This window comes from Myotis daubentonii, chromosome 4 (genome assembly GCF_963259705.1).
Source record: "Myotis daubentonii chromosome 4, mMyoDau2.1, whole genome shotgun sequence".
In the NCBI taxonomy this organism is placed as follows: domain Eukaryota; kingdom Metazoa; phylum Chordata; class Mammalia; order Chiroptera; family Vespertilionidae; genus Myotis; species Myotis daubentonii.
The window spans coordinates 81,939,158-81,954,673 of NC_081843.1; the positions used below are offsets into that span (position 1 = coordinate 81,939,158).

Here is a 15,516-nt window from a genome sequence, read left to right on the forward strand (position 1 = left end):
TTTTAATTAGCTCTTATCTATCTATCCCTTCAAAATTTAGTTTTAAAAAGACTGTCAATTTAACAAATACAAAAGAATACCAAAAACATACAAGACACTGTTGCCCTCAAGGACCTTTTAGCCTAAAACTACTTCTACGCAATAAAGAACAATCTCAGTTATTAATTATTAAAAGTCGAAACACTGAATGACCATTGCTTACTTTAAGTGAAGTATTGTTCTTCTCCAATTTTTCTTTCCCATCTCTGTCATTAGAGTTCTTTCTTGTAGAGGTTGAACGTTCTCTCTCTCTTCTTTCACTAATATGGTCCCTTTCTTTTTCTCTCTTTTTATCTTTCTTATTTCTGCTATAAGAATATTAATAATATGTCAGTTAACTTCTAAGAAATGAAAGACCTGATCTATTGTTGACAAAATGTTACCTAACACTAAAGCATAACAGTAAATAAGCCTATCAGTAATCTAGTTTGATCAAGTAACATAAATGAGACCTATGATGCCACCTACTCTACCCACACTCCAATTAACTTTTAATTTAACTTTTATTTTTTTAAGAAGAGTTTTTACTGATTTTAGAGAGAGAGAAAGAAGGAAGAGAGAAACATCAATGTAAGCGTGCAAACATTAATCGGCTGCCTCCTGCATGCCCCTGACCAGGAATTGAAACAGCAACCTTTCAGTGCATGGGATAATGCCCAACCAACTGAATCACACCAGCCAGGTGTTCACATAAAACAAAATTTAGTACTGTCAATTTATTAGTTCTGAAACATTTGAGAATTTACCTAGCTACTATAATTAGGATAAAATGAAACCAAATATGTGTGTGTGTGTGTGTGTGTGTGTGTGTGTGTGTGTGTGTGTATATATATATATATATATATATATATATATATATATATATATATATATATAGAGAGAGAGAGAGAGAGAGAGAGAGAGAGAGAGAAAGAAACTCCTAATGGGTATGGGCTTTCTTAAAAATGACAAAAAATGTTCTAGAATTAAGTAGTAGTGATGGTTACAGAACATTGTAAGCATATTTAAAAAAACAATTGCACATATAAAAGGATGAATTTTATTGTAAATGAATTATTTCTCATTTTTTTAAAAATAACTTGGGTGAAGGTGGGGTTGGGTAGTAACTGACCATACATACATACACACACACACACACACACACACACTCTCTCTCTCTCTCTCTCTCTCTCTCTGTATATATTATAGACTGTCCTTTGTGAAAAAAGAGAGAAAATCAAATATATGTATCTGCTCAATTTTGCAAAAAGAAAGGAAGGATAAAATAAACAATCTCTTACAGAGGGTGGAGGGGAGTAAGGTTAAAGGAATAGGGAAGACAGTGACACTTTGTAAATATATCTTTTTGTCTAATCCGAATTTAAAACTGAGAGAAGTCTTGGCTTTCATAAACAAAGCTTTTTTTTTTCAATAAAAATATGGCTACCTCTATCATATCCTATGTCTTTCATTATTCTCACCTAAAAACAACAGCCCACAAGCAAATAAACAAAACAACCCTTCTGGGAAACATGCTCCTTACACTCTGGCAAAGCTTTTTATAAAAACAATGAATTACCAATAAAGGAATGAAAAAACAAACAAAAATCAATACCTTCCTATGTACAAACCCAACCTCCAATTAGATAATGTAATGAAAAGAAAGGAACTCATTAACAAAAGCAATAAAAGTAAAATATGTATAAGAATTTAGAAAATACAGAGACACAGCGGACTCTCATAGCCAGTTAGCCTGGAGGTCAAATCACCCCCGGTATTGCCATCAACAATCAAGGCTTAACTACAACAAGACTGCACACAAAAACCACTAGGGGGTGCGCCAAGAAAGCATAAAAAATGCGGAGACAAAGAAGCAGGACAAAACTGTCAATGGAGGATATTGAGTTCAGAACCACACTTTTAAGGTCTCTTAAGAACTGTCTAGAAGCCGTCGATAAATGTAGTGAGATCCTCAAGAAAACTAATGAGACCCTCGATGTTATGATAAAGAACCAACTAGAAATTAAGCATACATGGACTGAAATAACGAATACTATACAGACTCCCAACAGGAGACCAGAGGAGCGCAAGAATCAAGGCAAAGATTTGAAATGCGAAGAAGCAAAAAACACCCAACCGGAAAAGCAAAATGAAAAAAGAATCCGAAAATACGAAGATAGTGTAAGGAGCCTCTGGGACAGCTTCAAGCGTACCAACATCAGAATTATAGGGGTGCCAGAAGATGAGAGAGAGCAAAATATTGAAAACCTATTTGAAGAAATAATGACAGAAAACTTCCCCCACCTGGTGAAAGAAATGGACTTACAGGTCCAGGAAGCGCAGAGAACCCCAAACAAAAGGAATTCAAAGAGGACCCCACCAAGACACATCATAATTAAAATGCCAAGAGCAAAAGACAAAGAGAAAATCCTAAAAGCAGCAAGAGAAAGAAACTCAGTTACCTACAAGGGAATACCCATACGACTGTCAGCTGATTTCTCAACAGAAACTTTGCAGGCCAGAAGGGAATGGCAAGAAATATTCAAAGTGATGAATACCAAGAACCTACAACCAAGATTACTTTATCCAGCAAAGCTTTCATTCAGAACTGAAGGTCAGATAAAGAGCTTCACAGATAAGGAAAAGCTAAAGGAGTTCATCACCACCAAACCAGTATTATATGAAATGCTGAAAGGTATCCTTTAAGAAGAGGAAGAAGAAGAAAAAGGTAAAGATACAAATTATGAACAACAAACATGCATCTATCAACAAGTGAATCTAAGAATCAAGTGAATAAATAATCTGGTGATCATAATAGAATCAGGGACATAGAAAGGGAATGGACTATTCTTGGGGGGGAAAGGGGTGTGAGAGATGCGGGAAGAGACTGGACAAAAATCGTGCACCTATGGATGGACAGTGGGTGGGGAGTGAGGGTGGAGGGTGGGGTGGGAACTGGGAGGAGGGGAGTTATGGGGGGAAAAAGAGGAACAAATGTAATAATCTGAACAATAAAGATTTAATTAAAAAAAAAACAAAAAAACAAGTGAATCTAAGAATCAAGTGAATAAATCATCTGATGAACAGAATGAACTGGTGATTATAATAAAATCAGGGACATAGAAATGGAGTGGACTGACTATTCTTGGGGGGAAAAGGGGTGTGGGAGATGCGGGAAGAGACTGGACAAAAATCGTGTACCTATGGATGGACAGTGGGTGGGGAGTGAGGGTGGAGGGTGGGGTGGGAACTGGGAGGAGGGGAGTTATGGGGGGGGAAAAGAGGAACAAATGTAATAATCTGAACAATAAAGATTTAATTTAAAATATATATATATAAAGTTTTAAAACTAAACTGAAGAGAAAATTGTCCCTCCTGCTTCCTTCTTAGTATGGGCACATACTTTCAACCTACCTCCTAGGGGATGGAGACCTCGAAGATTTCCTTTTTATGGTTTTTGATGTTCTTGGGGATCTAGAAGAACTCCTGCTCCGCCTCCTTCGCCTTTCCCTGAAAGTCAACGATATGCCATATATTACAACAGCAATTTAAATAAAGTGCAATTCATATCAGTAGACGAGTGGATAAAAAAGCTGTGGTTCATTTATACCATGGAATACTATGCAGCAGGAAAAGAGAAGGATCTCTTACCCTTTGAAACAGCATGGAGGCATCTAGTATCATGCTAAGTGAAATAAGCCAGTCAGAGAAAGACAAGTATCACATGATCTCACTAATATGTGGAACCTAATTAACAAAATAAACTGATGAACAGAGTGGATCCAGAGACATGGAAGCATGGAACATGGTGCAAAATCTCAGAGAGAAAGCTGGAGAAGTGGGTGGGTGGGAGATAATCAACCAAAGAACTTGTATGCATATATGCATAACCCATGGACACAGACAATTGGGTGGTGAAGGCCTGGAGTGGGGGCAAGCTGGAGAGGATTAATAGGGGGGAAAAGGGACATATGTAATACTTTCAACAATAAAGATTTAAAAAATCCTATATAATAAAAAGGCAAATATGCAAATCGACTGAACGTCGAATGACCGGTCCCTATGATCGCACTGACCACCAGGGGGCAGATGCTCAATGCAGGAGCTGCCCCCTGGTGGTCAGTGCACTCCTACAGAGGGAGCGCCACTCAGCCAGAAGCTGGGCGCACAGCTGGCGAGTGCAGCGGCAGTGGTGGGAGCCTCTCCTGCCTCCACAGCAGAGCTAAGGATGTCCATGACAGAGCTAAGGAAGCAGGCCTAAGCCATCAGTCGGACATCCCCTAAGGGCTCCCAGACTGCAAGAGGGCACAGGCCGGGCTGAGGGACCCCCACCCCCTGCCAATGCACAAATTTCATGCACCGGGCCTCTAGTAAATACAGAAATGACAATTCAAATACGCAAAAGCAGAAGAGTCCTTAATGCTTTCAAGTGACCGGTATTCTTTGGAAGCCAGTTTAAGCGCATGTCCTTTATGAGCACGTTCTATTACCCAATTTTAGTGCAGGTCAAATTATGAACCGTAAATCTTACAGATTAATAAAAAGCTCTCCTAACATTTCCTCTTAGAAAGAGTAGAGGACCTCCAACTCATCTTGTTTATTTAAACAATAATTTCTTGAGTTGAAAAAAATATTAATGGATGTTTCAGATTCTCTCAAGTTATATATGTTCTTCCTTAGCATCTAAAAACATGTTTTGTCTATCAGATCCACTATCATGCATCTAGCTCCTTGCTGCCCCACTGTGGATTATTTTGTAATAAGGTCACTAACATGCCTTTTTCAAGAAATGAAAAATAAGTTGGCTTGAAAAATGTGAACTTTCCAGACCTAAGTATTCAGAGTATCTCTAAAAGTATTTACATTAACTCATCTTATGCTTTCCCATCTCCTACCATTTCATTACTGTTGTTCTGTTCATTTAAAATTGAGTGCAGAGTTGCTTAGAGATAAGTAAAATACTTAAAACCATGGATTTAAATATGACAAAGTAAAAAACAATTACTAAGATTAAGTGTTTATTGTTATTAGAATTATTTTGCTTAACATATTAGCAAATAAATACTCTAATTCATTAGTAAGGTGGTCAACTTAAAAACAATAAATTTCAATATTTCATAATTCAAGAATGAGGTATGAGGATATAGTTATTAAATGACTAATGTATCCAACTATCTCACAAGGCATTCTGATAATTAGTGGCCATTGGCCATATAGCCGAAAGAATCAATTTCTAGTAATTCAAGTTGTTCTTACCACCTCAGTAAATTGATTCTAGGTTAAGGAAACATTCTATGTTTTCATTTATAAAATAAAAATCTAAATAATATTTTAGATGTGGTATATATAATAGATATTAAGACCAAAAGAGCTTAAGAATTTTGAGAACACAGCTGAAACCGGTTTGGCTCAGTGGATAGAGCATCGGCCTGCAGACTGAAGGGTCCCGGGTTCGATTTCGGTCAAGGGCATGTACCTTGGTTGCGGGCACATCCCCAGTGGGAGATGTGCAGGAGGCAGCTGATGGATGTTTCTCTCTCATCGATGTTTCTAACTCTCTCTCTCCCTTCCTCTCTGTAAAAAATCAATAAAATATATTTAAAAAAAAAAAAAGAATTTTGAGAACACAAATAAATCAATTCCAACTCTACCTGAAGCTCTTTCCTCCATTACCCAACTTTATTTCCAGGATACCCCAAAATTACACTTCTGACTGATGAAGAAATTAGGTAACAATATTCCATTAAATCAATGCTATTCGGTTAACAGCTCAGCACAAGAACCCAAAGCACTTTTTCCAGAGCATGAGAACATCTGTGAATTCCAGACTTTAAGTATACACAAAACGGGCTAGCCCTTGATCAGTGTAACTCTTTGTTCGGGAAGTACTATGTACAGGTAGATATCTAATAACTACCAATTGATGGTAACAGCTAAGGCTGAATAGACAGCAATTCAGAATACCAATTAGTTGAGAAAGAAGAGGGCAGCTCTAGTAGGAAGAACTGCAGTTGGTTAGAATTAGATTTAAATTTTAGTTCCACACCTTACCAGCCACACAACTGGAGCCATGTTGCTTTAAACTTGAACCTGTTTTTACAACTGGAAAATGAAAATAACTCAAGCCTTGCAGTGTTATGATGAGGATTTAGAATACCAATAAAGTACCAAGCATAGAGCCTGGCACATAATAGGTACTCAATAAATATTTTCTCCTTCCCTTTCTTGGTCTATTTATTGATAGTAACTTTTATTTATTTTATTTTTTTTAAAGATATTTTATTGATTTTTTTACAGAGAGGAAGGGAGAGAGATAGAGAGTTAGAAACATCGATGAGAGAGAAACATCGATCAGCTGCCTCCTGCACATCTCCCACTGGGGATGTGCCTGTAACCCAGGTACATGCCCTTGACCGGAATCGAACCTGGGACCCCCCAGTCCGCAAGCCGACGCTCTATCCACTGAGCCAAACCGGTTTCGGCTGATAGTAACTTTTAAACATTAAAAGGTTTTTAAACATTGCCCCTGCCGGATGGCTCAGTTGGTTGGAGCTTCATCCCTGCACCAAAAAGGTTGCAGGTCTGATTCCCGGTAGGGGCACATATGTAGGTTGTGGGTACAATTCCTGGTTGGGAGGGGGTGGGGGGAAGGCGTTGTAGGAGAGGCAACTAATAGATGTTTCTCTTTCCCTCTCTTAAAGCAATAAAAACTTATCCTTGGCCCTAACCAGTTTGGCTCAGTGGATAGAGCGTCGGCCTGCGGACTGAAGGGTCCCAGGTTCGATTCCAGTCAAGGGCATGTACCTTGGTTGCAGGCACATCCCCAGTAGGGGGTGTACAGGAGGCAACTGGTCGATGTTTCTCTCTCATTGATGTTTCTAACTCTCCATCCCTGTCTCTCTCATCGATGTTTCTAACTCTCCATCCCTCTCCCTTCTTCTCTATAAAAAATTAATAAAATATATTTTTAAAAAAAACCAACTTATCCTTGGGTGAGGGTTTAAAAAATAAGTTTTTATATATATAAAAATTTTATTTTAAAAAGTAGATTAGGAGAATATTGGAAATAAAAATATTAAGTAGACTATTTTTCTGAGCAATTGAAATGTTTCCCCCATTTACTAAACAAATCAGAGCAACTGAAAAGCAGAAACATGCTAAAAAGTGAGAAATTGTATCTCTTCACCAAGCTCCTCTGAAAGTATGAAACATTCTGGGCATTTATTTTCCAGACCCCAGAGGTTATTTAAGAATATATTTAGCACTGAATGTGAATATCTGAACTTTCTTAAATATCAAGCGACTTTAAAATGGGCCAAGAAAAAATTAAACATTTCATTCACAGTCATCAGAAAAAGCAAATTCAACTAAATGGCATCAAAAACATTATTTGGTGTTATGAAGAGCGGTATCTAAACAATTACATAAACACAAAAGAATATGTAACACAGAATCATTAAAATCACTGTGCCATAAACATGCAGTCACAGAGCTCAATGATACCCACAGTAAATGAGGTTAAATTAATTCTTCAGGTTTTGGTTCAATGTGCTAAAATATTACCAGCTTATTTTAAGCGCATCCTATCTAATAAAGAGGGAATATGCTAATTAACTCTCACGCCATTGCAAAGATGGCAGCACCCACAGCCAATAAGGAGGGAATATGCTAATTGACTGGCCCGCCCTCAAAGATGGTGGCACTCACAGCCACAAGATGGTGGCGCCCAGTTCCCTCAGCCCCGCTGGGCAGCAGGTGTGTGGCAAGGTCGGGCCCAGCCACTCTGTGTGCCTGCCTCCGGAGTCCCCCAGTCCTCTCAGCCACCCAGCTGCCCAGGGTCGCCCGAGGCTCAGGTAACCAGGGCCGGCCGAGGCTTGCGCTGCCAGCAGTGGCAGCAGCAGAGGTGTGATGGGGCGTCGCCTTCCCCTGATCGCCGGGTTGCCAGCCGCCCCCGAGTGTTCCTGGAGTGTGAGAGGAGGCTGGCTGGCCTGAGGGGACCCCCCCCCCCGCCATGCATGAATTTTCATACACCGGGCCTCTAGTTTTAACATAAAGTATTGCTTTCAACTCTATGCTGCTGAATCAAGTTTTCTTAAAGCAAGTAACCAAGAACTAGTTAGAGAATTCTCAAGTAAACAATTTCTAAAAAGAGAAAGGGCTACTGTACTTCTGATACTAGATGGAAAATTTCCTCTAACCTTCAGTTTCCTCATGTTTTACAACCATGATAATAGTCTTCTCATAAACTTATTTCCTTTTAAAATATATTTTATTGATTTTTTACAGAGAGGAAGGGAGAGGGATAGAGAGTTAGAAACATTGATGAGAGAGAAACATCAATCAGCCACCTCCTGCACACTCCCTACTGGGGATGTGCCTGCAACCAAGGTACATGCCCTTGACCAGAATCGAACCTGGGACCCTCGAGTCTTCAGGCCAACGCTCTATTCACTAAGCAAAACTGGTTAGGGCACATAGACTTTTTTAAAGATTAAATAAGGTTAGGCATGAAAAATTGCTGACACATAAAATCTGTCATATAGTAAAGGCACTAAAATGCTTGAATTATCTTGTATTATCTAAACAAAGACTAGCATTAAGAATAAAACCCAAAAAAGGAAAAAAAAAAAAAAAAAAAGAATAAAACCAGGAGAGGTCACCATTTGATTCCCAGTCAGCACACATGCCCAGGTTGTGTACTTGGTCCCTAAGGGGGCATGCAAAAGATGGCTGATCGATGCTTCTTCTCTCATCATTGATGTTTCTCTCTTTCCCTCTCTAAAATCAATAAAATAATATTTTTTAAAAGAATTTTAAAAAAAGACATTCCTGTTTCTGAAATTATTTTCTATGAAAAATTATGCTTAACATACCTTTAAAACTTGCTTAAAATATATATTTTAATATATAGCTTAACACAAGAACTTCTATTTATTTATAGCCACGGTATCATCCGGAATAATGAAATGTAGGTTTACATAATCTTCAATCAATGAAGGTCCTCATTTTGCTGCAGTTACTATGGCAACCTACTCCACCTGGTGGCAGAGCACTTATTAATAGATTAAGGGAACAGTCCTAAGAAAAAAGCAAAATCTTAAAAATGACGAAACAAAAATGTAAACGTTCATACGTTCAACAAAATAGTGCAGTAAAAACTAACTTAGATGAAAAAGCACTAACACTTCAATTTCAGAAATCATTTCACATAAAACTAACCACACCACTCCAAAGAAATACGGAAGTCTAAGAGGTCAATTCTTCTATATTTAAATTTTAAAAAGGCCCTTCCACTGTTTCCATATCTTGGCTACTGTGAATAATGCTGCAGTGAACATAGGGGTACATATATCTTTGGGAATAAATGTTTTCACATTTTGGTGGTAGAAATCCAGAAGAGTTACTGGGTCTATGCTCCATTTTTTGAGAAACTTTCAGTTTACACTCCCACCAGCAGTGAATGAGGATTCCTTTTCTCCACAACCTCTCTAACACTTGTTATTACTTATCTTGTTGATAATACCCAACCTAATAGGTGTGCTATGATGTCCAACTGTCCTTTGCTAGATGACTGGACAAAGAAGATGTGGTACAAATATACAATGGGATACTACTCAGCCATAAAATGCAATACTGCCATTTGCGACAACATGATGGACCTTGACAATATCATGATAAGCGAAATAAGTCAGACAGAAAAAGTCAAGAACCTATGATTTCACTCATATGTGGGATATAAAACTGAAAGCAAAAAATGAACAAACAAAAACTCAGACACACAACAGTATGGTGGTTACCAGAGGGAAAGGAGACTGGGTGATACAAAGGTAAAGAGTGGTAAATATATGGTGGTGAAACGAGATTTGAACTTGGGTGGTGAACACACAATGCAATATCCAGGTGGTCCTATATAATAAAAGCCTAATAATGCTAAGTGTCCAATCGTCCATTCAACCAATCAAAGCGTAATATGCTAATGATCTGCTAAGGCCACTCAACCCGCTCGCTATGACGTGCACTGACCACCAGGGGGCAGTCAACCGCTCGACCAGTCACTATGACATGCACTGACCACCAGAGGCAGACGCTCTGACCAGTAGCTTAGCTTGCTGCTGGGGTCCAGCCAATCGGGACTGAGCGAGAGGGGCCGGACACGCCCTGGAGCACTCCCGTGGTCCCGCCCCAGCTGGCCAACCTCCTGCGTCCCTTCCCAGCCTTGATTGTGCACTGGTGGGGTCCCTCAGCCTGCCCTGCGCCCTCTCACAATCCAGGACCCCTTGAGGGATGTTGGATAGCCGGTTCAGCCCAATCCCGCAGGCCAGGCCGGGGGACCCCATTGGTGCACAAATTCATGCACCAGGCCTCTACTATATTATAAAATTGTACACTTGAAACCTGTATTATTTTACTAACCAATGTCACCCCAATTAAAAAAATAAAAACTTGCCCTTGCCATCCCACCCTCCAAGAAAATCACAGCAGCACCATCTGCTAGTGCTGCCACCACGTTAAAATAATGGATCACAAAAGAGAAGTAAAACTTTTCAAATAATTTTGCCCAATACCATCCATCCTTCTCACAGATTCAATCCTGTGGCAAGCCCTCTTAGAGAAATGCTTACTCTGAAAAGGAAAATGTTTTGATATTACTGTACTGATTCCACTTGTAAAGAAAATCTTATCCCCCTAAGTTAAAATTCTTATTTTCATTTGTCATCAGTAAAAACCTTGGTAAAAATTTTAAGCATATCAAACCTGCTGGAACTTCGAGATCTTCTTGATGCATTGTAACTTCTGGGCGGTGTTCTGGATTTTTTATCCTTCTTTCTTTTCTCATCTATCTCTTTGGATCTGTCCTTTTCTCGTTCCTTTTCTTTATCCTGTTCCTTTTCCTTCTCTTTGTCTCGCTCCTTTTCATGCTCTTTTTCCCGCTCTCTTTCTCTGTCCTTTTCCTTGTCTTTATCCTTATCCCGGTCCTTTTCCCGTTCTTTATCCCGGTCTTTATCTTTGTTTTTACCCCGTTCCTTTTCTTTTTCACGTTCCTTTTCCCTGTCTCTCTCTTTTTCCCTTTCCTTTTCTTTATCTTTTTCTTTCACTCTTTCCTTTTCCTTGATCTTTTCTCGGGTGTCTTTTCTCTTGTCCCTTTAAAAAAGAAAAATAAGAAAGTAAATTCACAACTGAAATAATTCTACTCCCCAAAAGGACCTTCCTCTCTTTCTTCAATAATTATCAATACAAAACAATTTATAATAGCTATAAGACATAACAAGTTTCTACATAACTCAGTTGTAACTGAAGCTACTAAATAAAACAAATATCACTCTGTCCAGTATTACTAAATCATTAGAGCCCATGCACCAAAGGGTTGCAGGTTTGATTCCCAGTCAAGGGCACTTACCTGGGTTGCAGGTTTAATCCCTGGACCAGTTGTGGTGTGTGCGGGAAGTGGCCAATGTGTCTCTCTCACCTCTCTCACACCAATGTTTCTCTTTCTCTCTCTCTCTCTCTCTCTCTCTCTCTCTCTCTCTCTCTCTCTCTTTTCCCCTGCCTACCTCCTTTCCACTCTCTCTAGAAATTGATGAAAAAAATGACCTCAGGTGAGGATTAAAATAATTGATTAATTAGTAAAATAAAAACAAATACCAGTTGGAATTAAGTACAGAAACCTCATGAGTCATAATGGCAATCAGATCCAAATCAACGGCAATCAATATTAATCATTACTAAAACAATCAGAAAAAAAGTTTACTTTACCTCACAACAGATTTTTAACAAAGCCTTTTTTTTTCACCCCAAACTCACCGTGAATGTGAACGACTCCTTGACTTTCGTCTTTCCCTGGATTTAGAGCGTTTTTTATGTGGGCTCTTAGATCTACGTCTATCTTTTTGTCTTGAACGTGATCTATTATGGGATCTACTCCTAAAGAAAAACAAATTGTTAGAATGTCAAATCTTTTTCTTAGAATTTCAACTTTTAGTGATGTCTTTCAAATAAGAGAATTTTAAAAACTATCCCAAAATATGTATCAATATTTTAAAATATGTAGTGCTTTAGTTAGATTATCTAAAATACTTTATTTATGGAAACTTTATCAGATTGATCATTATTCAGAACACCAAGATAAAAACAGAGAAAGAATTTAAGTTATTTCCTGTGTCAGATTTAAGTTAACATTTCTCAGGTGTGGCTTTCTTTTGCTAACTTATTTTCCCTTTTTCCCCCCTCCAGAATATCTCACAAAACGGAATATACCTCTGTGAAAACAGAAGACAAAATAATGCTAGTTCTGTGCATTATCTCTTCTTCTCATGCGAATCTCTTTTGCTAATTTTTACGTGCCTTAATATAGATGACTTCTCCTATGATCCAAGTTTCCATATCACAAATTGTCTTTAACTCTTGACTTGCATGTAATGACTACTTGGAACTACAACTTATCTTGACAAGTTGTAATCTTGAGTAGTGATTACACAGTTCAATAGTTTCTATAAATGTCTGTGTGCTGTTTATCAAAATACATATTATGAAGATATAAGCAGCATAGCACTAGTGACAGTACTAGTGACAGTACTAGTGTGACAGAAAAATAAGCATCATCACTTGAGTTAAAGCTAGACATAACCAAACGTTGGATTTGTAAGGCCCTGATTTTATAACTATACTAGTGATTGGTGCCAGTGAGAGCTTTATATGTATTGTGCATGTGCGAGTCAACTTAGCCTTTTATATATATAGAATAAACTTGCTTAATTAGACCTGCTTTCTGATTTAGCTAAGTTTTTCCCAGCCTAGTGAAGCACCCCAACTTCTCTTGTCAGCAACACAGCAGTAAATATCAACACAACGCTGATTATTATTGTTGATCACGAAGGGAGAACAAAGGGTAAAATATTTAACTGCAGCAGTGTTGACTATATTCTGTACAATGAGAAAACCTAAAGTCATTTCAAAGTCTACCGTTTATTCTTTTCAGTCAGGTCAAGTTTCTAAACTTTCTAACTCTCTGTTTTCCGGCTAATGAAAAGAAAACAGGATTTTCTCAAGTCTCCTATCTACCTACTCCAGGGATTCTGTGAGGATCAAATGAGATGAGGCATAGGAAAACGCTTCACAGACATTTGGTTACAGTGTGAAATGTTTGCATGTGGCTATAAAGCAAGTCATGTTCCTGGGCTGAAGAAACTCCAAGGAGGCTAGATGCTAGGGAGAGGAAGCCGGGCGTTCCTACGTGACGTCATTATGTGGCACCCACAGCGACTGTTTCCAAGCTGGGCTGTGGGCCACATTTTGCGCCATGGGGTCTCAGCAGCATTGGCTGCGATTTGGTGGGGTGTCGCTCTGGGAAGGTGGCAAGGCCTGTTTCCCACTTGGGGGAAGCCGAGTGTTGCTTTGTTGGTGCCAGGTCCACGGTACCGTTTCTTTGTAATGGCCAGTGCATGTCATGGCAGCTCCTGCATTGAGCGTCTGCCCCATGATGGTCAGTGTGCGTCTTATTTTCAACTGAACCGGTTGGACATACACTTAGCATATTAGCCTTTTATATATATAGATAAAGGTAGCTATTAAAAGAAACCCTTATTACTGAAATTCTAGAAGGAAAAAAACAATAGTTTTTCCAATTGTGAAATTCTCTAGGCTTCTTTTCCCACTGAAATAACTGTTTATGTAATATCTATATATATAAAGGCCTAAACGACCAGCCAACTGGCTGGTACCTACGACACGCACTGACCACCAGGGGGCAGATGCTCAACACTGGAGCTGCCAAGTGACAGCAACTTTGCAGAGTGCCCTCTTGCACTCCAGGACCCCTCGAGGGATGTCGGACTGCCAGTTTCAGCTCAATGCCCGCAGGCCTAGCTGCAGGACCCGACAGGTGCACGAATCTGTGCACCAGGCCTCTAGTGTTTTTTATAATGAAATATCCTAGGAACTATTAAAATGTAACAATACTGAATGCACACAACCTTAATAATAAACTGATGAGTAACTGGCTTTGGAGTCAGACAATCTGAGCCTAACACTCAGCTCTGCCACACACTAGCTGTGAGAACTTTGACTAGTCAACCTCTCTATCCTGAGTTTCTTCATTTGTAAATGGAGTAAGAATTATAGGGCTGTCGTGAGGATTAAATCAGATGATGTATGGAAAATTAACTGCCTAGCAGTCTCTGGCACAGAGTAAATGCTTAAAATTCCTAACTGTCACTGTCATCACCATCAACAATATATATGAAAACTTTACATTCTATCTTTATTTATTCCAAAGAGGTCAAATGAGCTTTCATAAGTATGCTTTATATAATTAAAACTCATTTCGAGAGTCATGTTTTCATGAATTAAAACAAATATCTATAAAAGAAATACATATAGTTAAATGCTTGTGGTATACTATCAAATCAGACAACCCTCGATTAATAATGAAATCTTGTTTTTTAAACACCTTTTTAAGTCAAAATTTGTTTTTCAACAGCTAATTTTCAACTGAACCACTCATCTATTATGTCTTTAAAAATTATACATTTATCTTCATACCACGTTTTTAATATAAGAAGATAAGTCAGAGTTTGTTGAAATTTTTATCAATAATAGCCTAAGAGATACAAGGATCAGCTAATAGGTATTAAGGCAAAAATGCAAAACTGAGAACATTTTTAGTCCATTTACAGACATCCACATAGGATAAAGGGCCTTTGCTTTTTGTACTTAATAAAAAATCTTAAGACTTCTTAACTTTACTAAAAATGTAAATAATTTGTTTTAATCAAACAGTGCTTTCCACCTTAATTAAGCAAAGAAAACCCTTTAAAATATTTAACCAGACCCCTGATAGATACAAGTTACTTGGCTTCCTACCTTACCTTGTAGGTCTCCTTAAGTTTGAAAGTTACTGCCCAAGAATTATAATTGTATTTTAATTTTGACATTAAATATTTTCGTGTCTCTACATCACCTTCTAGTCACCTACAAGTTTTTTTAACTAGGAATGCTAAAAGCTTCAAATCAAGAGTAAATCTAATCCAAGCAAAGATAAGATTTGAATTATTGTTAGCTGTTCTCACTTTAGAGTAATGTGCAAAATTGCATTTATAAATTAAAGTGAATAAAGGGCAATTTACCATCATGTTGCAAAAATTTAAGTCAGTTGTTTCCCATAAAATGTTATTAAATGTCTTATAGTCCTATGCTGGTCTTTAAAATATAATAATTAGAGTGCCACCCATCTTTCCTAACACTATCTGGATGAGAACACATAAAAATTTGGAAACAAAAAGTGGGAACAAATCATCCCAGTCCTAACCAAGGTCACAGTGACAAAAAACCCCTTCCTCCCTCCTAAGAGGAAGGAATAAGAAGGGTAGGGACATAGAAGCACCTGAGGACAGTGAGAACATAGAAAGGTGGCTTTCAAGAGAAAGGGCTCCTACAACCCACACTCCTGCTAAGTCTAGCAGGTCAGAGCTAGCAATCCTTAAGTTTTCTGGGTAAGGGGTT

General features: G+C 38.3%; 1 protein-coding gene across 4 annotated transcripts in view; it reads right to left on the reverse strand.

Moving 5' to 3' along the window:
- The window catches only part of SREK1 (splicing regulatory glutamic acid and lysine rich protein 1), a 48,363-nt gene that overhangs the window by 5,699 nt on the left and 27,148 nt on the right, over nucleotides 1-15,516 (reverse strand). For 3 of the 4 annotated variants that reach the window (XM_059694467.1, XM_059694470.1, XM_059694471.1), the window contains 4 exons: nucleotides 11,821-11,940; nucleotides 10,774-11,160; nucleotides 3,433-3,528; nucleotides 203-347 (listed from right to left, as the gene is read on the reverse strand). In XM_059694467.1, the coding sequence (XP_059550450.1) occupies nucleotides 203-347; nucleotides 3,433-3,528; nucleotides 10,774-11,160; nucleotides 11,821-11,940 (748 nt within the window). The remainder of the gene's footprint in view (nucleotides 1-202; nucleotides 348-3,432; nucleotides 3,529-10,773; nucleotides 11,161-11,820; nucleotides 11,941-15,516) is intronic. The other variant, XM_059694468.1, reaches the window with a different exon arrangement.